The sequence below is a fragment of the Dicentrarchus labrax genome, unplaced genomic scaffold (genome assembly GCF_905237075.1).
Source record: "Dicentrarchus labrax unplaced genomic scaffold, dlabrax2021, whole genome shotgun sequence".
NCBI lineage: Eukaryota > Metazoa > Chordata > Actinopteri > Moronidae > Dicentrarchus > Dicentrarchus labrax.
In genome coordinates, this window is record NW_026136713.1 from 24,043,901 (window position 1) to 24,066,721 (window position 22,821).

A 22,821-nucleotide genomic window follows, 5' to 3' on the forward strand; every position below is an offset into this window, starting at 1 on the left:
TTTTCTTCATACAGTCGCAGCTGTTTGCTCTGTAAAGACCACGCCCACTTCCTGCCTCTAACCGTTTAAAGCTGTAAAATACTTTTTATTTCATTGTTGTTGTTTGTTGTTGTTTGTTGTCCACTGGTGGCGCTGTTAAAGCAGTCAGAGTGATTCATGGGTTCATTCTTATTAAAGAGTAATGAGAGACAGAAAGAAAACAACTACAACTTTTAGTTTTTGGAGCCTCGGGACTACATTTCCCATGAGCCCTCCTCCTTTCTGTGGAGGGAGGAGAGTGGGAGGAGGAACAGGAGGAGGAGCAGGAGGAGGAGGAGGAGGAGGAGAGGGGGAGTTGGGAAAGAATGTGTGGAATTCATTTCCTGTTCTGCAGCTCTCAGCGAGCGAGGAGTCATGGCTGAAAACTCTGAGCTGAACACGATGAAGGAGCGCTGACTCCTCTCGTCTCCTGCTGGACTCTACTCCTCTGCAGGAGGACCGAGGAGGACCGAGGAGGAGGACCGAGGAGGGGGTCCGCCATGGCTGAGCCCCTGCTGAAGAGGACCTTCTCCAGGCTGAGGGGCAGAGACAGATCCCGCAGGAAGACAGACCCCAAACTGAGCGGTGAGCAGCTGCAGACAGACACATCACAATCACAGCAACTGTCTCCTGCTCACGGTCCTCTGGTCAATGTCCCTGCTGCTGACAGACAACAGAGAGAGAGACAGACAGACAGACATAGAGAGAGAGAGACAGAGGGAGAGACACAGAGACACAGAGAGAGAGACAGAGAGAGAGACAGAGAGACAGAGGGAGAGAGACAGAGAGAGACAAGGAGAGAGAGAGAGACAGAGAGAGACAAGGAGAGAGAGAGAGAGAGAGAGAGAGAGAGAGAGAGAGAGAGAGAGACAAGGGGAGAGAGAGAGAGAGAGAGAGACAGAGAGAGAGACAAGGGGAGAGAGAGAGAGAGAGAGACAGAGAGACAGCGATTTCCTAACTTTCTTTCATTTTATTTTTTTTCTTCTTCTTTGTAATTACTGTTATATTGACAATAGACTACTTGTTTTAACTGTAGTTACTTTACTACTGTTTTAATGACATTTGTAGTTGACACAAACTGATTGATTGATTGATTGATTGTAATTAATTACTTATTGACTGAGATTGATTGATTGTGACTGTGATTGGGATTGAGTCAATCATAGTTACAGTATTACCAACAGTAGAGATTATAATTCATTTATTGTAAATATTGTTTTCCTTTATTGTTATTATTATTATTTTAATTCCAAGAGAGAGGTAGAGAGAGAGAGAGACAGAGAGAGAGAGAGACAGAGAGAGAGAGAGATAGAGAGAGAGGAACAGAGAGAGAGACAGAGAGAGAGAGACAGAGAGAGAGAGAGATAGAGAGAGAGAGGAACAGAGAGAGAGACAGAGAGAGAGAGAGAGAGAGAGAGAGAGAGAGAGAGAGAGACAGAGAGAGAGAGAGAGAGAGAGAGAGAGAGAGAGAGAGAGAGAGAGAGAGACAGAGAGAGAGAGAGAGACAGAGAGAGAGAGAGAGACAGAGAGAGAGACAGAGAGAGAGAGAGAGAGAGAGACAGACAGACAGAGAGAGAGAGAGAGAGAGAGACAGACAGAGAGAGAGAGACAGAGAGAGAGAGAGAGAGAGAGAGAGAGAGACAGACAGAGAGAGAGACACAGAGAGAGACAGACAGGCAGGCAGAGAGAGAGACAGTTATCTGAGCTCTGTGTTTTGTAAAGTCTGTTGTTATATAATCTGACCTCTGACTGCAGGACATTGTAAAGCCATGCTAACATGCTACCAGTAGGCTCAGCTTTATAACAGTTTCCCACTCCTCCCAGTCTTTGTGCTATGCTAAGCTAACTGTATTGATATCTGATTGATTATTGATCGTCTGCAGACGTAAACGTTGGAATCAACCCTGTCACATTGGTTAGAGCTTTTATTGTTTCCAGTAAAAAGGTTGAACATTAGTAACTTAATTTATTATTACTGACGATTATCAATAGTTTACTTTATGGATCAGAACTTCAGGGTCAACAGTCAGAGAGTCAACAGCCAATCAGCCGCTGACAGAGCTGTGAGGTCATCTGTGAGGTCACTGCAGGTTCACATCTCTGCTAGGCTAACAGTTTCCCTCTGCTTCCAGTCTTTGTGCTAAGCTAGGCTAACAGTGAAGCTGAATTGATGGATTATTGATCCTGTGCAGACGTATGGACCGTCAGTCTCTGCACTGAGATCAGAAACCTCTCCGACTGTAATCACACACACACACTGTTTAATGTTCAACTTCCTGCAGACAAACTGGGTCACATGACCACTTCCTGTCATTACACTGTGTGTGTGTGTGTGTGTGTTACTTCCTGTTTACCTCTGACTGAGTGAAGATTTTAGATAGAAAACACACACACACACACACACACACACACACACACACTCACACACACACAAACACACACACACACACACAAACACACACACACACACACACACACACACACACTCACACACACACACACAGACACACACACACACACACACACACACACACACACACACACACACACACACACACACACACACACACACACACACACACACACACACACACACACACACTCACACACACACACAAACACACACACACACAGACACACACACACACACTCACACACACACACACACACTGTTTAAATGTACATTATGTACAATACAGAATACTGTACACTGTTGTTTACATTGTTTACATTGTTTACTATAAACAGGGATATTGTTTACAGTACACAGTACTCTGTGTACTGTATCGAGATTTTCCTTTATAATAAATAAACTGTGTGTGTGTGTGTGTGTGTGTGTGTGTGTGTGTGTGTACTTTAAGACTTATGAATAGTGAATAGACAGCAGTGTGTTTAGTATTAAACACACAGAGTTCATTGACATCTACAGTCACAGCTGTTTATTCACCCTCCTCCTCCTCCTCCTCCTCCTCCCTCCCCCCATACCCCTCCCCCCCCTCCCTCTTCCCGCCTCCTGCTTTCTCACTGATCAGCATTTCTCAGGCTCCTGTAAACGTACAACAGATGGTTTAATATTAGCTCTCTCTCACACACTCGGCCCTCTATCAGCTCCTCTTTGGCTCCATTCAGATGACAGGAAGTGGAGGCCGACCTCTGGAGAGTATCACTTCCTGTCTGGTCGTGTCCGCAGTGAGAGCAGCCGCTAACACAGTGGAGCATTTAGCAGCTGCACGTGTTTCCCTCCTACAACAGTCTGTGGAACTTCTCTCCCTAACAAACTTCTCTTCCCTGATTGATGCTTTCAGGTGTCTCTGCTGCCCCCAAACGCACCAATTATTCACCACAACATTTCACCACATTCGACCAATTATTGTAGTTTCCTGCACAACACTTACAGCCACACATCCCAAACTCACCATGCAATCTTCTAAACAGAGCAATCTTAAATTTTAATAATAAAAGTATATATAAAAACTCATATTAAAATAACAATTTTCCGTTATTCACACATATTTGTTGCAATAAAATGCCTAAAAACACTTTAAAAAAAAAAAAAAAAAAAAGCTGCCAAAAAAAAATATTGAGACTGTCTGTGGAAGTAGCCAGCTGGTTGCTAACATGTTAGCATCAATAACTAATCAGATAGTTTTCATTTTCTAAACTTCAAACCAAAGTTCACCACATTAATATGTGAATTATTTTAAATGATTGTTTTGGCTGTTTTTAGATCATTTGCCTAAATATTCATATCTAAATGTAAAATATAAAGGACCACGAGTAGAACCCAGAGGAACCCCATACGTACACATCAGTTGTGATCGCAACAATTAACACAAATTCAACCAATCACTGTAGTTCCCTGCATGAGCCATACGTCACTTCACAGTCCTTTCAGAGGTTTCATGGGTCCTTGAGGAGGTCCTTGAGGAGGTTTCATGGGTCCTTGAGGAGGACCCGGAAGAGGTCTCTGAGGTTCTTCAGCTTACATAGGATCACAAAGACTGTAGAGATCTTTGATGAAGTTGTAGAGGTCCTCAGAGATGTAGGAGCATCTGTTGCTATGGTAACCTGCAAGTTAATATACCTGTAAGCTCTGATTGTGAGAGAGGGGAAACTGTTGATCTGAGCTATGATTGGTTATAACAGAGAGCCAATCAGAGGGCAGGATTCCCTAAGATTAGATTAGATAGGTTAGAGCTGAGGACAACCGTGGTTTGTAGAGTTCAGATTCAAACTCACACACAGAAGGATTCTTTCATGCAGCTCAGTCAGATCGTCTGCATACTGTGTGTCACGAGGATCACACACAGGAAGTACAGAGCTGGAAGACACAAATCCAGATGTTCAGGATGTGACAGAGAAAATCTGTGGTTATAATTGATGAAGTGCTGCTTTAAACTTTCCAGTTTGTTTCAGCAGAAACAGCTGATGTGATTATGGAAGATCAATAATGACCAATAATGAGCATGACGGATGTTTATGTGCTAAACTGGTGGTGAGTTCTCTTGCTGATTGGTGGTTAAAAGATAAAAACAATACAAATAGTCACATCTTAAGTTAGCTAATTACTAGCTAACTAATCTACATTAATAGTTAGCTAGCTAGTTATATCTGATAGCAAATGTTTTGTTAAGTTAAGATGTAGAGAAGAGCAAACTTTATTGTCACTGAGGGGAACTTTGTCCTGGGCACAGTGCTAGTCTATTACTTCACTTAAAAAACATCACAAAACCAACATGAAAACATTAAAGAGACATTTTACTGTGATTTCAAAACTGATTTTGGACGGCTTAAAAAGAAAATAAGAATTAAAGTGTTGGTATATTTACTGCTCGTTCGGACACAGAGTCCTCTTCCTGATGGCATAGAAGAGACATAAATTAGCCTAGCACATAGCATATCTAGTACAGGAAAGGAGGAAGTTGACTGAGGTTCCAGTTGGATAGACCTGCAACCAATGCCTCAACAGCAGTACCTGACATGGGCCAGTACTCAACCAGTGTGCCCTTACCACCTCTGGTGGCCATAGCCAGCATTGAGCTCACCAGTATTTTTCCAAACAGGTATACGATAAAAGTTGTGAAATAACTGTCTTAAAATAACATCTATTTTGTAGCTTTGATGCCCCAAATACCCCCCGAGCATGTTCAGTGTTTGGACCTTAGTAATTCTAAAACCCTGTGTACAGCAATGCTGGTGAGGTTCTCTTTGTAAACATACAGCTAGCTTAACGCAAGAAAAACAGCACTGAAAATGTCCTTGTTGAAATGGATTAGAAACTGCAAAAGAATTAAGGTACTGGTCCTTTTTTGGTCAAATTCAGGCTCTGCTCAACAGCCAATAACATTTTGCTCTCCTCCTGTACTGTCATCATATCAAACCTGCCCCATATTAGATAAATGGTTGTGATTGGCCCGACTGAAACCAGGACTGGTGGAAATCTCATCTGCCAGGGCAAATAAACCATGAGCTCACAGGTTGGTCTTGTTCCCAGACTGCTGGCTCAGTGAATGTAAATTGCCAACCTGGTTGGTAGCAGTTTGGTTATCTGTTCCAAAGTGTTTGTTTTGACTAAAAAACTCATGAACTCATATGATTCACAAAGGTCACCAACAATTTAACCCTTTGGTCTTTAACAAACAGAGAAACCAAAAGAGTGAGACAGAAACAAAGAACCACAAACTAACTCACCACTGAATTCCTGCTCAGATTTCTCAGCACCAAACGGAGGCTTTAATCCAACCACCAGAATGCTAATAACAGCTGTGTGTGTTTCCTGCAGATGTTCCAGTAAAGCCTGACACTGTCCTCCAGTCGTCTTCCTCACCATCATCACCATCGATGATGACCACAAGAACTCCGACAGACCCTGATCCCGCCTCGACCCCACACAACCACATCACAGTTGCCAAGAAACAGTCGTGGGCACGGCAGGGCTCTGTGGCTCCGCCCACCGCCCTGCACTCAAGCTCCGCCCCAAGAACCTCTGACCGGGAGCGACCATCAGGGATATCCCAGGATGCATCTGGGCAGGCCTGGAGTCAGAGGCTAGCACAGGATAAGGTACAAGATGGTTGGCAGGTTAATGAGAGAACATAATGAGTGTGTTTACTTCATGTACCCTTCCTCTTGGTACGTTCTTTGTTTCTTCATTCTTTGTCCTAATCCAACTCCTTTAGGGTTTGTTTTGTCTTCTTGTCTTTCTCCTGGTAGTTGGACCCCTCCTCCTGGTTCGTAGTTTGACCCTTCTTTCTAGATCTGCTGCTGGTAGTTCAATTCTTCCTTCTCTTTGTCCCCCTTGTAGCTTGACAAGTCTTTTTTGTCCTACTATTGGTAGTTTGACCTCTTCTTGTTTTGCAGCGAGCAGTCGGACCCCTCCTGCTGGTCCGTTGTTTGACCTTTCCTTCTAGATGCATTTCTGGTAGTTCAATCCCTCCTTCTTGATGTGTCTCTAGTAGTCTGACCCCTCTTTCTTGTCTTGCTCTTGGTAGTTTGACCTTTTCTTGTTTCCCTATTGGTAGATAGACTCAACCTTTGTGTTCATACCTTAGTCTTTCCTTCTACTTAAAGTACCTTAAAGTACTTTGACCCCCACTTCTTGTCCTGCTAACAGACAGAGAAGTGCAGCGACCGGATGTGCATCAGTCTGGCCTTGGATATGACCAGCACCCCCTGTGCTCCTGTCAGTTCTACGACAGTCCACCAGGAAGCCCCGCAGCCAACAGGGAGCACTCCTGATGTGGCCGCCACCTCCGTCAGCGCCAAGTCTGGCCAGCGGGCCTATCTGCAAAGCCTGGATCGCAGCAGCCGAGCCTGGGTGCTGTCTTCAGGAAAAACCCAGGCTTCAGACGAGGCCTTTGGGCTGCAGGAGGAGAGCAGCAGCAACATCTGGTACAACCCTATTCCTGAGGAGGAGGACGCAGGAGGTCCACGCAGGGAGGAGGACATATGGAGGAGGAGGGATGAGAGGGAGGAAGGAGGTGCAACAAAGAGGACGGGAGATTCCAGAGCCGAGCTGGGAGGAGAGTGGGTCGGGTCAGCAGAGAGTCGTAGCAGTGACTTTCCACTAGAGGGTGCCAATCCAAGTGTCAGCCACCATACTGATGACATTGCAACAGAACACACAGGTAAGACCTGACTGCACCTACGATCCTTTGACTTTGTGTTCATTCTTTGTTACAGGAAAACAAGTGTTCAGTGTTTGTGTCTCCCTCAGACTACCCTCTGTCAGACTCTAGCCCCGCCTCCCAAAAGAAAGGGGGTGTGTCCGGCAGTGTGATTGACAGGCTGAAATCACCTGGAACAGTGAGGAAACTCTCCCTAAAGATGAAGAAACTTCCCGAGTTGCGCCGTAAACTCAGCCTTCGCTCCTCCTCTCGTGCCCAACGCCAGGGAAACGACAGCAGAGGGGGCGGGGACGAGTCGACCAGTAAGAATGCAACAACATCGTCAGCCTTGTCCAACCAGAATGTGATCAGCAGATATCACCTGGATAGCTCTGCCCCTCCAGCCAGACCACTGCGACGATCATCGAGAGGACGCTCTGCCAGCAAAGGAGGTAAACCGTTTATAACAGCGGAGCTGCAACTGTTTGGTTTGTGGCCCATAAAATGTTAATCACTGTTTCCAAACCCGAAGCTAAAGTCCTTAAATGTCCACAACCAAACAGTTAATTTAAGTCAGAGGTCAGTGTAAAAACTGAACTAACATTCCCAGTTATTAATACAGATCAAACTGTATCAATAACTGTATTAATAACTGTATCAGCTATATTTGGAAACAATAGCGTTCAATTTACTAAATAAACATCATGCTGTATGGAAGACTGAAACTAAAGACTGAGACCAGAAACTCATCAGGAAACTGTTCACTGAGCTCATTCATCAACTTCTCCATAAGACTCAATACTATCAGAGTGGAGCTGCCCCCTGCTGGCTGTTTGAAAGAATGCAAGTTTAACAAACTGTCCACTTATTATATGCTGTTAATGGCTAAAGACAGGGACTATTCAAACACATGAGGACCAAGAAAGCCTAAATTGGACTGCTTTTATTAACTTACATGTCCTTGGCTGTGTGTACTCAGCAGCTGGTCTCAGTATCAGCAGATTTCAGTGAGTCAGGAATGATCTGATTCTAAACACCTTCCACAGCTTTCTATTAGTCTGTGGCTGTTTTCATCCTCTGGAGGAACCTGCTTCAGTCTGACTCCATCAGTGAAATGTAGAAATATTTTCCTTTCAGGTTATCTTAGTGATGGGGACTCCCCTGAGCTGCTGCCACGGCAACAGGCTCCTCCCCTTCCGACTTCCCACGAAACGGCGTGCGACGTCAATTCTTTCCGACTGTACGTGGGCTCCGATCTGCAGCGCTGCAGCCAGCGGGTGACGGGCTTACTGACGGTCCACCTGCTGGGCCTGGAGGAGATGAAGACCAGCAGGTACGAACACACCATCAACACCTGGAACCAGCTAACAGCAGCTAATACAAGCTAACACTGGCTGATAAAGGATTTTCTAATTCTCTTCAATACAGTTAGAGCTTGATCACAGCAGCAGCTAGTGGACGATAGAGGAACTGCAGCTGTACACACAGAGCTGCTGTTAGAAATAAAATAGTACTTAAACTAATAATATCATGACATCATATTTTATGAAGAGAATATAGTCTGAGTCCTCCAGCTGCTCTGCAACTGAACGGGGCTCAGCAGCCTCCCAGTGAACACAACCTCTGAGACAGACAGCGGTACCGAGGTGATTTATGGAGTTTCCAGATGGATTTGGTGTTAAAAGAAGCTAACTGTTGCTAATAGTAATATGAGATGCCGTTAGCTTGTTTTTAGCCCCGGGGCGGCAGGAGCCAAAACCAGTAATAAAACCACCTCAGTCATTTATTCCTTGCAGTCAAACTGTCCTCCATTAGTATCAGATGCTGCATTCAGTCCCGGTCTGGACCTGCTGTTCACTGGGAGCTCCCAGCAGTGTCTACTGGATCCACTACAGCTGCTGGACTGGGGGGACGTAGCACACAGCACTATTAGCTACTGGGACAAGTCCCTCCCTCACTTAAACAGTTTCAGGACTTGGACCAGATCCAGACACAACCTCTCCAGGAAAGAAGTTTTGTTTCACTACTAAACTCTGTTCCTGTCTGTGTGGATGTCTCTCCTCTCAGGTCAGAGGGCAGTAAGGAGGTCTTCCTCGCCATCCAGATTGACGGGGTGACGAGAGCGAGGACCGCCCTCCTGAGCCTGCGAGGCTCTGCCCTCTCTTTAAACCATGCCTTCCACCTGGAGCTGGAAAGGGCTCGGCAGCTCCGCATAGTGGTGTTAACACCAGGTACTATTATTAGTATTATTATTACTGTTATCACTACAACCAGCCAGTACTAACCCTAACCCTTCCACCACTGACTTTATTAGCAAATGTTGGAAAGTTTCCACCAGACAAGATTTTGTCAGATGAGAAACGTTCTCTCTGTTTGTGTGTCTGCAGCCAACCCACAACCTGGAGGGTCTAAACCAGGGACGGATCAGGGTCAGACTTCAGGTGGTCCAACCCGAAACAGAGTCTGCTGTCTGGGTGGAGTCTCCATCCCTCCACTTTTTAAAGGTTCACTGACCAGTACACCCTTTACTGTACTTTATTGTATAAATAATATATTACAGATATTCTGGACACGACGAGGCTCAAATGTTATTGTTCTCTGTCTCAGGGAGTCGAAGTCAGCAGCTCTGTGTGAAGCTGGAACCCCGAGGTCTTCTTTATGTCAAACTGTCACTGCAAGAAAAATGGGACACACAGGTACACAGTGATACAGCTAATACTGCATTTCTGCTAATATTGCTAATATTGCTAATACTGCTGAACAGTGACTTTCAGTAGTTAACAGCGCCACCAGTGTCTGTTCAATGAATTGCAGTCAGCATCCAGTTGCTGTTGATAATTTATACACTGTGATTATGCTATTAATACTAATGCTATTAATGCTAATGGTTTCCTCCCTGCAGCCCAGCTGTGACACATCAGTACCTGCTAATGTGTTTGGGGTTGAACTGCACCACCTGGTGGAGAAGGAAGGATCTTCGTCCCCGATCCCTCTGCTGATCCAGAAATGTGTGGCAGAGATAGAGCGACGAGGACTGAAGGTATCCATCGATTTACAGCTATAAATCAGTTGTTTTCTCTGACAGAAGATAGTAAAGGTGCCTGCCTGTTTGTCTGTCTGTCTGTCTGTCTGTCTGTCAGGTGGTGGGTCTGTACAGACTTTGTGGTTCGGCTGCAGTGAAGAAGGAGCTCAGGGATTGGTTTGAGAGGAACAGCTCAGCTGTCTGCCTCAGTGAGGACCTCTACCCCGACATCAACGTCATTACAGGTCAGTAAATACACCTGGAGACCTGAAGACCTGGAGACTTGCACTACTTGATTATTGAGCTCAGTAAACAGTTTCCTGATGAGTTTCTGGTCTCAGTCTCTAGTTTCAGTCTTCTTCCATACAGCATGATGTTCATTTAGTAACTGATGGTCCCATTTAGAGTAAAACAGACCATAAAGCAGGGTATGCTTTAGGGCGGGGCTACCTTGTGATTGACAGCTCATTCTCAGTGAGTCGACCCTAATGTCTCTGAATCAACCCAACGACTCGTTGACTCGTTCCTTGTTGTGTCTCTCAGGTATACTGAAGGACTACCTGCGGGAGCTGCCGTCTCAGCTCATCACCAGGACTCTCTATCAGGTCGTCAGGGAGGCCATGACCCTGCGACCCCCACCTGCACCGCCCGCGACCCCTGACCCTCAGCTGGCCCAGAGCACCGTGGAGCTGCTGTCCTGCCTCCCGCCTCCAGAGAGGGTAACAGACAGTCCTACTACACTGTAGTACTACTACCCTACTACTACTGTACTAGGAGCTTAGGATGGGTCAACTGTTGGTGGTCCAGTTGCATTGTGGGTAATCAACAGGTTATAAAAAGGTTGTTCACATTCTCTGTCTGTCTGTCTCTTCAGGCCACCCTGTCTCTCTTGCTGGACCACCTCAGCTTGGTGGCGTCCTTCAGCCCGTTCAACAGGATGACGCACCAGAACCTCGCCGTCTGCTTCGGCCCGGTGCTCCTCACCCCGACCCAGGAGGCGTGGAGGGCGGGAGGAGGAGGAGGAGGAGGAAGGGGAGGAAGAGGAGGAGGGAAGGGGTTAGGTCATGGCGAAGAGATAGCGAGCGCGGTGGATTTCAAACGACACATCGAGGCGCTACACTACCTGCTTCAGCTGTGGCCAGGTGAGACACAGGCTCCGCCCACTTTTATACTCTAGTGTTGCCATGGAAACTTTGATCAGCATCTTATTTTGATGTTAATATGTTCTTCCTCAGTGCCGACACATCGAGTCCCAGCAGATGACATCACCTCACCTCCCCCCACCGCCCTTACCCCTAAGCCCCTGGGTCAGCAGCTGCAGCGGCATCCCGCACTGCGATTGGCTCTGCCCCAGAACCCGGAGGACGTGGTGGTGTCACGTCGGGGTCGTGGCGGTCTCGCCCGGCTGGATAGTCCGCCACCCATCAATCGGTACGCCGGAGACTGGAGCATCTGTGGGCGAGATCTTCTGTCCGGACAGGAGGCCGATTACGACGAGGTGGCAGGAAGTGAGAGTGACGGAGGTGAGCAGGAACTTTTACCTCTAAAACCACTGAGTGAACCTCAGCTGTACATTGTGCTAACATAGATATTAAAGGTTGCTGCTACACCATGCTACCTGAATGCTAACACGTTCATGTTCCATGCTAATAGCTAGTTCACATTTGAAAATAATTATGATTCTGAAGTTTAGCTGTAGTGATCCCTGTTGTTGTCACTCTCACTCCTCCTTGTTGCTGTTTCAGGCAGCGGGGATGAAGAGGAGGAGGAGAAGAAGGAGGCGTGGTCGTCCGGAGGAGGAGGAGGAGGTCTGTACGTGGACGAGTTTATGGATTTTGATGCTCCATTTAACTGTCGACTCAGTCTGAAGGACTTTGATACTCTGATCCACGACTTGGACCGAGAGCTGGCCAAACAGATCAACATCTGTCTGTAGAGGAGGAGGAGGAGGAGGAGGAGGAGGAGAGGAAGAGGAAGAAGAAGAGGAGGAGGAGGAGGAGGAGGAGGAGGAGTGGTCAGAAGTCTGACACGTTAAATCACAGTCTGTAAATCTGAATTTAATTTGACCTCAATTAAGTTAAAAAACTTTACTTCAGAAAAAATTAATTATAAATAAAGTTTTTGGACAACTGACCTCCAACCAGCTGTTACTTTGACCTCTGACCTCCTCACAGCTTCCTCTGATCGTTACAGAGACTTTTTCAGAGACTTTTTCAGGACACCAAATCTTGAGAAAACCTTCAGATTTTTCAGCATTACAATTTTCTCTCACAATAAAAAGCTGAAATCCCATAAATATGAGAGTTGTACGGTGGCCCAGAGACGTCATACGAACTGCAAAAGCCACAAAACGAATGCAAAAGCCGGGAGTGAGGCAGGTTCCTTCGCATTACCTTATCATTTATTTATTGTTTATGGCATTCAATAACACACAATAATAATAATAAAAACAATAATATGAAGTTCATTGGTCAATATGTTGTAAACTAAATAAGAAATCAATAAGCTTTAAGCAACTATTGATCAGCTTCAGCTGATGATGATCCGCAGAAGGTTCGGTAGCAATCGAACCAACGGTTCAGGAGGACCATCTGGCCGACTGGGCTCATGAACCTCATCGTTTCCTGTTATTGGACCAAGTGTCTACATCATTCCAGCTCAGTAATATGACACAGTAACCGCTGTAGCTCACTTTCGACTTCTGCAGTTCGATCGACACCTCTGGCCCACCGTAGGATTGCATATGAAATCACATATTTATGGGAAACTTGTTATTATGTCTAACATGAGATTTGGACGTCGTAATCGGAGGATGCACTTCCTACAGCACGTTGTTGCTCGCTGGATTAAATTGTCGAGCTGAACGAGATGTTTCCTGCCGTCATCGTGGAGGACGAGCTGTGCCAAAAATAAAATATCTAATTTATTTGTCTGATCCAAAGTTAGACGCAGCTTCAGTGTTAATGTGGAGGGACGACAGGAAGAAGAACCTCTTCAGTATCGATGTACAGACGTTCTGCTGATGAAGACCCTCTGAAGTCACAGAACTGAACTGGGTATCAGGGTCAGATCCTGCTGGATCCTGTTGGACCGTATCAGGGCTGTTTGCACTGCTGAAGCCATAATTGTTGAAACAAACTGCAGACCTCATCGCTCTGCTGCTCTCAGCTGTTCCCTTTCAGAACCTCAACCTGCTTTTTCTATCACATAAGACACACCTGTGTGACCTCTGACCTCCAACCGTGAGTTGATTTGGACATCCACATTCACAAAAATATCAAACACCGGTTCCGTTTAGTATTGTAACCTTGACTCTCTCTAGCAAACCAGCATTTCCACCAGTTTTTTGGGGACAACCTGTAGAATATAACGCTTTGGTTGCCAAAGAAAACCTGATATATTTTGGTTCCGATCTGATTTATTTTTGGTGAAAATCCTCCGAACAATGCAAACTAGGCGTGCGACCTGGAACAGAGCCGGTTCCCTGTTGGTGGAAAAGGCCTGTGAGAAGCTGTGCGGTCGTATTACAGGAACTTCCTTGTAGATCCCATCCTAGCTGTAAACATGGTAATAAGACTTGAACCAGATTGACCCCCAAATCCCACCGGAGCTGATCGCGCTGGTTCTAGATGATGCTCGTAATTCCAATTCCATGTAATTTGGTGACTATTTTTGACGGAAACTGCGATTCACTCGCATCAAGCAGCTCACAGCAGATGACACTGACAGAAAGTCGGACACAGAAATGCCATAGAGAATCTAGTCAGTTTAAGTAAAATGACCCCGAAGATTCAGAATTTCACGCTACATCAACACTGTAACAGGGAGTCAGTCAGTCAGAGGAGATTTGTTTTCTTTTTAAGGATTAAGTAATACAAGTAAACACCATCGGACAGGAAGATGCTCTGAAACGCTCTCAGTGGGGTTTGAAGATGGGTGTCCACAGAGCCAAAGCTCGCCACACACGTGACGGCATAAATACGTGCCCTGTGGAAATTTGTGGGTTAGGTTTCACTGTTCCACCAACTAATGCTAGCTGTTAATCAGTTAGGCTGCTCTTTTATTGCCAACAAAATGCTAACAGGTAGAAGTTCTCCCTCTCTTATATCTCCAGTATCCCTGCAGATGTTTCCTCTAACTCCTCCGTCTTTAGGTTTGTTACAGAGTCATTCAGCTCACTTAGACTCTTAACTTAGGAAGTGTCTGTAATGCTCTTTAGCTCGCTGTTAGCGGCTCGTTACGTACCTCACAGGTGTCCCAGTTCCTAACACAGCCGATCAGATGGTCTCTGTGGGCGGGTTGAGCAGCAGAGCGATGCGAGCTGTCTTCAGTATTTTGACGGTACAGAGTTTCTCACTGTGATGAGTTTGTGAAGCCACAGAAGGAATTGATGCCATATTCAGTGTTATTGATTAATCTGTTCTGTTTGTTGTTTTCTGACAGTATTACTTTGTTTTGCACAACTTCAGTAAGCACTTATGTTTTTTATTGATGATGACGATGTTTCTATGCAGATGATGTAACCAAAGTGTTGAAGCACAGTTCCTGTTGGAACCGACCACAGCAGCCTGTCTTATTAACCTGACCAACTATTAAACACATTATTATTATTGTTGTTACTCACTGAATGACTGGGCTCTTATTGTTACTGGCAGGGCAACAACAATGTAAATATACCATTTAAACATTTAAAGGGACATTGTGTAGTGTTTTAAGTATTTTATTAGCTAAAATCAATGTCTTCATTCATAAATGTGTCCTCATTGGTGTAAAATTACCTCTGCCAATGATCTGACTTATCCTCGTAAGCGAAGAATTTCTTATCTGTATATACATTGGACGGGCAAGTCCATGGAGGCTTCCATGTCGTTCCACCATTTTGAAAAAATCTACAATCGCCGAGAGGAACATAAAGCACTAGCCTACCTGTCTAACTAATCCACAACGCGTTCTCGTTCAGAGCCAGCGTCACGTGACTGAAACCAGCTATAACGGAGAAGGAGATCAGTGAGAGGCACATTTGAAAGTCTGCACTGCACTTTAGTTCATAATGGAGGATCATACTTATGCCGAGCCACAGGAGAAGGAATCCTCGTCGCCAACAAAGCGAAAAGGGAATTAAAAAGGCAACGTGACCGGCGAATTCAAAAAACGAGGGTAAACATCAGGGTAGCTTTTCCCAGGTGGAAAGAGCTAATGAAGGAGAAAGACTTTCAAAGGGACGCTGAAGTTGCCTGCTTTCTCCTCCACAGGTAGGCTTCTTGGTACATAACGGCTACCGTAGTTACAATACGCATTCGAAAACGCGAGGCACTAGAGAGCACTATTCGTTTGAATGCAAAATACAATTTCACCACTAGATGGGAGAAATTCCTACACAATGTCCCTTTAATATCACACCTCAAGTCATATTGTACCCCTAATTAGCACTGTGTGTCAAAACAATTACAAAAACATTTATTTGTATTTTATATCAAAATCCAATAATTTTTTTTTCTGTAAAAAAACATTACACACGCTAATGTTAGCATGAACTAACTAATTTCAACCAATCATATCAACCCGTTCACTCTCTGCTGATAGAATCTCACATTATTCTTTCAGTTTTACTTTTGGCACATATGGTCCTCCATACAGGGTGATACATGGTAATGACTGGAGGGATTATATGAGATATTTAGTTTGTGCATTCCTGTTCACAGACTGAAATACGTCACCAACAACAAGAATGATTAAAATGTTATAAAAACATAAACTATAAACACTGATGAATTCATTCCTTTAATAAACCTCAGAGAGACTTTCAGCACCTTATAAGGACACTGTGCTGCTGGTAAAGATCAGAGTCTCTGTGCCCTCAGTGTCGTCTGTTAGGACTCACAGTCTTCCCTTTAGCTGCTGCTGTGGGACTGTATGCCACATTACAATGCTTTTATTTTGATGAGCTGCTTCAGTGTCAGGATGGTTATTAATCTATAATGTATAGTTTTTATTTAACTACACTCTTATTATTTATCTTACTCTATATTATTAATATATTTTTTCCACCGTTATACTATTAGTATTATTCAAGGTTATTTTATTTACATTTACAACAGGGTGGTATAATGACATGTAGCTATAGTTCCCTTTATGCTACGAGATTACACGGTCGGGAGGGTTAAAAAATAATAATTACCTGTTAAAAATGTAGTCAGTGACCTGATCCAGGTATCACAATATTAAATTAACTTGATTACTTTCTGTTACTTTTGGAATACCTCAACACCAAATAAATGCAAATAAAGACGAGAGAAAACAATTATCAGTAAGTGGTATTGATCTATGTTTATGAAGAAAATGGAAAGATTCATCATCGATGTGACCTCTGCGCGCTATATTTTTAAACAAAAACTGATGTATTTTTAAATTGTAATCCTGCTAATAATCCATATTTTCACGACATGTAACAGTAATCTGATTACATCTTTTTCTGTAACTGTAATGGATTACAGTTACCTTTCTTTGTATCCTGATTACATAACACACAACATTTAATCTGTTGCTCCCCAAGACTGCTTGTAAAACAGAAGACATTTAAAATGGATTAATAAGTCATAAACATATAAAATAGGGAAGAGTTCATCAGTAGAGTAAATAAATAGATGATTCATTATTTATTGATCTGTTTTATTATTGTTATTTATCCTCATTTGTCTTTCAGTTAATAAAATATATTATTATTAAAATAATACTTTATTTTAATATCATATATTGGTGGTTTTGTATTTCCGGTCATTGTCCGCCTGTCAGTCTGACCTCAGGGCAGCAAACTCCCAGAATACTCAGCTGGACGACAGGCTCCGCCCAGCTGTTACGTCACTGCTTGGCCGCTCTGTCTTTTTTTTTGGCTGCTCTCTGATTGGCTGAGAGAGCGAGCAGCTGACGGTGCAGAGCGCTGATTGGCTGCTCTCTCTCTCTCTCTCTGTCTGTCTCTCTCTCCCTGTCTGTCTCTCTCCCTGTCTGTCTGTCTGTCGGGGGGCGTGTCTGAGCGCGCGGACGGGCAGCGGCGGGTTCTGCTCGTTAAAATGGCCGAAAAATAAAAGTAAAAGTTAAAAATACGGAACCAGAACCGGGTCGGGCTCGCTGTCCGGGTCCGGGTCGCACTGAGGCGGATTCTAGTGGATTCTACTGAGAGTGAAACTTTCCAATGAACTGCAGGTGAGAGTCGGTATGAAACTGCGCCACAGCTTCCGGTCTGCTTCAACTCTTCATCATGTCTCTAACTGACCTCTGACCAGGTTCTAAATCATATAGAATAATATAAAGCGTGCAGCGCATCAAACTGTGGACAATGAATTATTATACTGACACTATATAACTGTTTCATATTCTGCACTGGTTTCTAACCTTTCTCTTATTGAGGAAACTTACACTTATTATGGATTTACGGCTCCACAATTAATCAAAGTATTAGTGAAATCACAGTATGACTAAATGCTATATGCAAATAGCAGAAGCTGCAAAATGCTTTCTTTTGGTGAAGATAAAATGTGACAACCAGCATTATAATGAAATACTGTAGTTCAAACAGATTTAAGAAAACATTAGAGTTCGGTCTAAACCTGCTCTATTTAAAAGTGTCCTGAGATAACTTCTGTTATTAATTGGCACTATACAAATAAAATTTATTTGAATTGAAAACACATTTTTCATTGGACTCTTTATAATAATAATGATTTATTTAGAATTTGAATGTGACACAATAAATAGAATATATGTTCTATGAAAGACTTTGTATTTGTCAGAACTGTTGTTTGTTGTTGAGTAAACAATAGTGAAATCCTCCATCTTTGCTCTCTACGGCTTTATTACTATAAAGTGTGTAAAAACTAAATAAATATTGATCAAAAACAATAACAACTGATAAACTGGATGCAAAAGGGTGAAACATTCAGATACTCAGGGACATTATTTCATTATTTGTTATTATTTATTAATCAATAATTTAGTTTTTGTCTTCCTGCTGTACCGTTCCCTCTCCAGGGTCCTCCACATCCTGAGCCCTCGCCCCGGGGGTTCGTCTCCCATCATGCCCGTGGACATGGCCATGAGGATCTGCCTGGCCAGCTCTCCTCCTCTGCGCTCCTTCCTCAGTAACTATGACAACCGCTGTTCTTCATCGGCAGCCGCTCTGTTGAAACACTGTGAACCGCTGCGACCCTGTCTGTCCTCCTTCAGTAGCAACATCGCCACGGCAACCACGACCTCGGCGAGCACGGAGCTCGGTGGCGGCGCCCCGGGGTGGCTGAGAAGAAAGAAGAAGAAGAAGAGCGTGGTGTTTGCAGACTCTCGGGGCCTCGCACTCACCGCCATCCACGTCTTTGACGAGACCGAGGACCCGCTGGCCGAGCTGCAGTTCCACCTGACGGAGATAGAGGTCGCCACAGTAGGACTGCACCTGGGAGACAGCGAAGGTGAGTGAGCTGAAGAACAGCTGATCGTTGATACACTGCAAGTTTATTATAGCTTAAACAAGTGATTTATTTTGATTTATTATAAGTTATTCTCCAGTTCAGCCTCTCAGTGTCACACCTTTCCTGTTTCTCTTATTTTGGAATAAACTGAATATTGTTGTCTGATAAATGTCACAAAAAAGCTAAATGTAAAAGTCTGGATGACTTGATTCGTCCACATTAACTATAAATATATCGGTTTAAAAATCGTTCTAACTCAAGTTGATAGCACAACCTCACTGCAACTTCAGTGACAGTGGAGAACAATATGGTTGGAATCACTTTCTATAGGCCTGTGTACCGAATTTTGGCCAAATTGCTACAACTCTATCGAATATTGTTAATGATTTAGTTGGTGAAATTGCTAATCTGTTAACTAACCCCATTCCCTTGTGTTTGTCTTCCAGAAGCTCCAGATTGGGGTCCAGGCCTGGTTTTGGACTTCATCCAGCCGGGTTCAGACTATCTGGACCTGAGGAACCGGCTCAAAGCCCAGCAGGTTTGTCTAGAAACCTGTTCTCTCCAGGAGCGTCTGCTTTCAGGCACTGTTCAGGTCCGAAACCTCTCCTTTGAAAAGTCAGTTTCAGTCCGGATCACCTTTGACTCGTGGCACTCTTTCCAGGATGTTCCATGTCTGTTCCTGAACAACATCTACGGGCGCCCTGACACCGACACTTTCTCCTTCTCTATCTTGGTACCGGAGGTCCTCGGGCCCTCCAACACAGTGGAGTTCTGTATTCAGTACCAGACTCAGGACCACACCTTCTGGGACAACAACCATGGGAACAACTACCGGCTGGCTGTCATGGACGGCAGCACTGAGAGTACCGTCGGGATGGAGAGAGACCGCGGTGGAGAGAAGAAGGAGGAGATGGAGTTTGATCCCTTTGGAAGTCCCAGGACGTCATCAGGGATCTTCCCTGAGTGGCAGAGCTGGGGTAGTGTTGAGACCAGCGCCCCCTACTGGTGAAACCACCACGGGACATGTTTTTGTTATGTTGCACTTACCCTGTGATTTTGTTCCCAAGATGTAAGAGATTCACAGGACCCTCACAGGAGCACTGAAAGCCACATTATATCCTCTGGAGACACATTGGTAGAATACACTACTCACTTGAATCACTTTAGCTGCCCTATTATGAGTTATTTAGAGTATTTGTGAAAGTGTTAACGTCTGGATGGAGTCTGGACGGAGTATGGAAGGACTCAGGATAACAGCCAGTTCAACGTCAGGTGGTAAAAATGTCTCGGCCCAACACTCGTGATGAATGAATCGGCCCAAGTGGTTGCAGGGACCGACCCTGGGCCCGAACTGGCCTGGTTCTCTGCTCACATCTTGTAAGATTTGAACCCCAACAAACAAATCCCACTATCCTACAAGAGTCAGACCTGACTCACATCTGGTCCTCCTGTGCCGGAACACATCTGGGTGTGCCGACACCTGGCCGCGATTGGCCCGACTCAGCTGGATACTGTGGATGACCTCATGGGAAATCTTCAAAAAATTACAAAGGGATTTATAGTTGCTTTTTAAAAGCATCCCAACACTTCAAGAATTTGCAAGATACACATTTTTAAATGAGTCCCTCCAGGAAGTTGCAACAATTAACGCAAATTCAACAAATCCTTGTGAATTCTGTGTGCAGTTTTGTCCAATCACCACAACGTTTCTGCAAGACCAATCATTCTAGTTTCTTGTGCACAACATTGATAACGGCCACAACTTCCATCTTTAGCATGTAGCATTAGCATGTAGGTTGACTGTTTTAGCAATTTTCACTTTCTCTCGCATGCAGAATCCTGGAGGGTCTGTTAAATAAGCAAGTATGACAATGAGTATTCAGGAGTCATGAGGGCTTTTTAAAAGCATGCAAAGGATTCTGTGACTCACAAGGATCCACAAGGTGACCTGTAAGGCTTTAGAAGTCTCACACGGATTACAAGTGTTTTCTTTCCCAAAGATCCATTGGGGGGGGAATATGGTTCAAGGCCTTAGACATTAAAAACATCCACAAGGCTTCATTCATAAAAAGCTTTTCACAGGAGTTAGGTGGTTTAAGGATCCAAACAATGAATTGAACAACGCAAGACTTCATATTGTCCTGTCGAGTGACCAAGCGTTGTTTTTTACAGCTGAACAGCATGAGGATGGTTGACTGAAGGAGGATTTATACACATTCAGGTCCAGGGATGTCAAATGTACCTCAGGTCTTTGGGATTTATTTTCCTGCAGGTTTCTCTTCATTTCCTGCATTCCAGACCTCCTTCATTAACAAGTCCAGACCTCCTTCATTTTCCACCATGACAGCTGATCATCAGGGCGTCCAAGTCCTGAAACAGCAGCCAGAGAATACCAGCAGCATGGCTTTAAGCCCTAAAATACCAGCCGGAAACACTGTGTTAAACAGATTCACGATGCCTGAAACCAGTCCAACATTTAGGGTTTGACGAGACAAATTCCAGTTTTATAAATCTGTGCTGTGGACTAAAAAATGAAAACTTTTCTTCAGACTCTGGGTGAAGGTTTTGACACAGTATTGAATGCTGCTTCTGTGTTTAACCTCAATACTTTCAGGCAAAGTTCATCTTTGATTCAGTTCAAGGATCTTTAACATCCAGACCCTAACCCAAAAACCTATCCTGACCCAGTCTGGGTCCTGAGTAGAGATGTTCCGATGCCAATTTTATCTTACCGATACCTGAACTTTGCGTATTGGCCGATACCAAATACAGATCCAATACAATTGTGTTCAAATATATATAAAAGCCTCTATGATTGCTTTTATTGTCATGGCCTGGCTCCCTGAGACTGACTCTGACTCGACTGTCCCTTAGAGGGGTTATGACTCAGACTTGTCTCTGCCTTTGAGTTGGGTGCATCATGACTTCACAATCCTAGGAAAAAAGGTCCCATTTCGGGGCTAATAAAGTACGAGGTATCGGATCGGTGCACAGACACACATACCGCATTTTAGGCGGTATTTCCGCTAGTGGTATCAGTACCAGAACAGCCAATTCTCTAACGGGGCTGAATACAAATGTCTGCACCCACAGACTTTGCAGAGTCCTCGAGTTGGCTCTGTGGGGACTCGAGGGATTATAGGGTCGAGATCTGAGGTTAAGTGACATCCAAGGCCATGATTGATATCTGAGGTTTGTCTCAGAGTGTATTTTTTTAAAGAGCCTGCACTTTAGTTGATATTGTCCTTTGAGCTCTAGCATCTGCTGTTAGTGGGAAACCAACCGATGTTTTAGCTTTGAAAGGTTGTGTAAAATACTGTAATCATAATTGATGGTGTTACAGGGCAATAATAACAACATTTAGAGGGAAGACTTCTGGTTTTAATTTCATCACGACCAAACCACAGGCTGAAAACCTACCATACATTCATCTTTACACCTATGCAAAAAATTTGATTCCGACTCTGTCTCGCGGAAGTTCAGACTCAGTCATCGTCTGTCTTGTGGGTGTTTTGACTCTTTTCTGGATCTATTGGGAGTCAAGTTTAACTGTCTTGTCTCTGTCTCGTAGGACTCAGACTTGCTTCGGTCCTGTGGATGACTTGACTCTGATTGATCTGTTTGACTAGGACTTCACTTGTGGCAGTTTTGACTCTATTCTTTCTGGGACTTGGACTCGAGTCTTGGGAATTTTGACTTGACTCTGTCTCTTAAAGGGGTTATGAACCTGAATTGTTTCTGGGACTTGATTTGGACTCGACTCTTCGGGAACGTTGCCTTGGAGTTGTGGGAGTTTTCTTAGAGGGGTCCTGACTCAGACTTGTCTTGGCCTCTTAGAGGAGTTTTGACTTGTATTTCTTTTTAATTGGATGTCTTTTTGTCGGAGTTTTGACTCAGACTGGTTTAGAACTTTCTCTCTCTTAGACTCTGACTCTTGATTCAGACCCTGTCCCATTTGGACTTACTGACTTACTTGCACTAACTGTGTCAGACCTCCTTCAGTTTAACGATGTGAAACAATGACATTTAAAAATAATCATCCTCAATCTAATCTCTAAAGAAGACTGATTTTAATGTTACATGTACTGAAAGGTCTGGAGGATCCCAGACCCTCAGGATCCCCAGCGGTTTACCTTGTGCTAAACGGTTCATTATAGTTAACTACTATATGCACCAATAAAGCACATTATGAACTGTGTTATTCCCTAAACTTGATGCA

At 44.2% G+C, this 22,821-nt stretch overlaps 2 protein-coding genes across 3 annotated transcripts; both read left to right on the forward strand.

Moving 5' to 3' along the window:
• Positions 1-349: 349 nt before the first annotated feature.
• LOC127374480 (rho GTPase-activating protein SYDE1) lies at positions 350-14,765 on the forward strand. The gene is made up of 14 exons (XM_051419835.1): positions 350-603; positions 5,801-6,081; positions 6,632-7,145; positions 7,235-7,576; positions 8,262-8,457; positions 9,192-9,355; positions 9,512-9,628; positions 9,732-9,820; positions 10,027-10,164; positions 10,265-10,391; positions 10,690-10,865; positions 11,021-11,288; positions 11,382-11,669; positions 11,892-14,765. The coding sequence occupies exons 1-14, from the start codon at positions 519-521 to the stop codon at positions 12,080-12,082; spliced, it is 2,976 nt and encodes a 991-aa protein (XP_051275795.1). The 5' UTR covers positions 350-518; the 3' UTR covers positions 12,083-14,765.
• A 2,370-nt stretch (positions 14,766-17,135) lies between these two features.
• Positions 17,136-22,812, forward strand: LOC127374585 (protein phosphatase 1 regulatory subunit 3C-B). 2 transcript variants are annotated; one of them, XM_051420123.1, is made up of 4 exons: positions 17,136-17,346; positions 18,172-18,602; positions 19,049-19,140; positions 19,264-22,812. In XM_051420123.1, exons 1-4 carry the CDS (start codon positions 17,336-17,338, stop codon positions 19,609-19,611), a joined length of 882 nt encoding a protein of 293 aa, XP_051276083.1. In that variant the 5' UTR covers positions 17,136-17,335; the 3' UTR covers positions 19,612-22,812. The 2 variants fall into 2 exon arrangements, with proteins under 2 accessions (XP_051276083.1, XP_051276082.1); XM_051420122.1 differs by having other exon boundaries at positions 17,137-17,346; positions 19,049-22,812.
• The last annotated feature ends 9 nt before the right edge of the window (positions 22,813-22,821 follow it).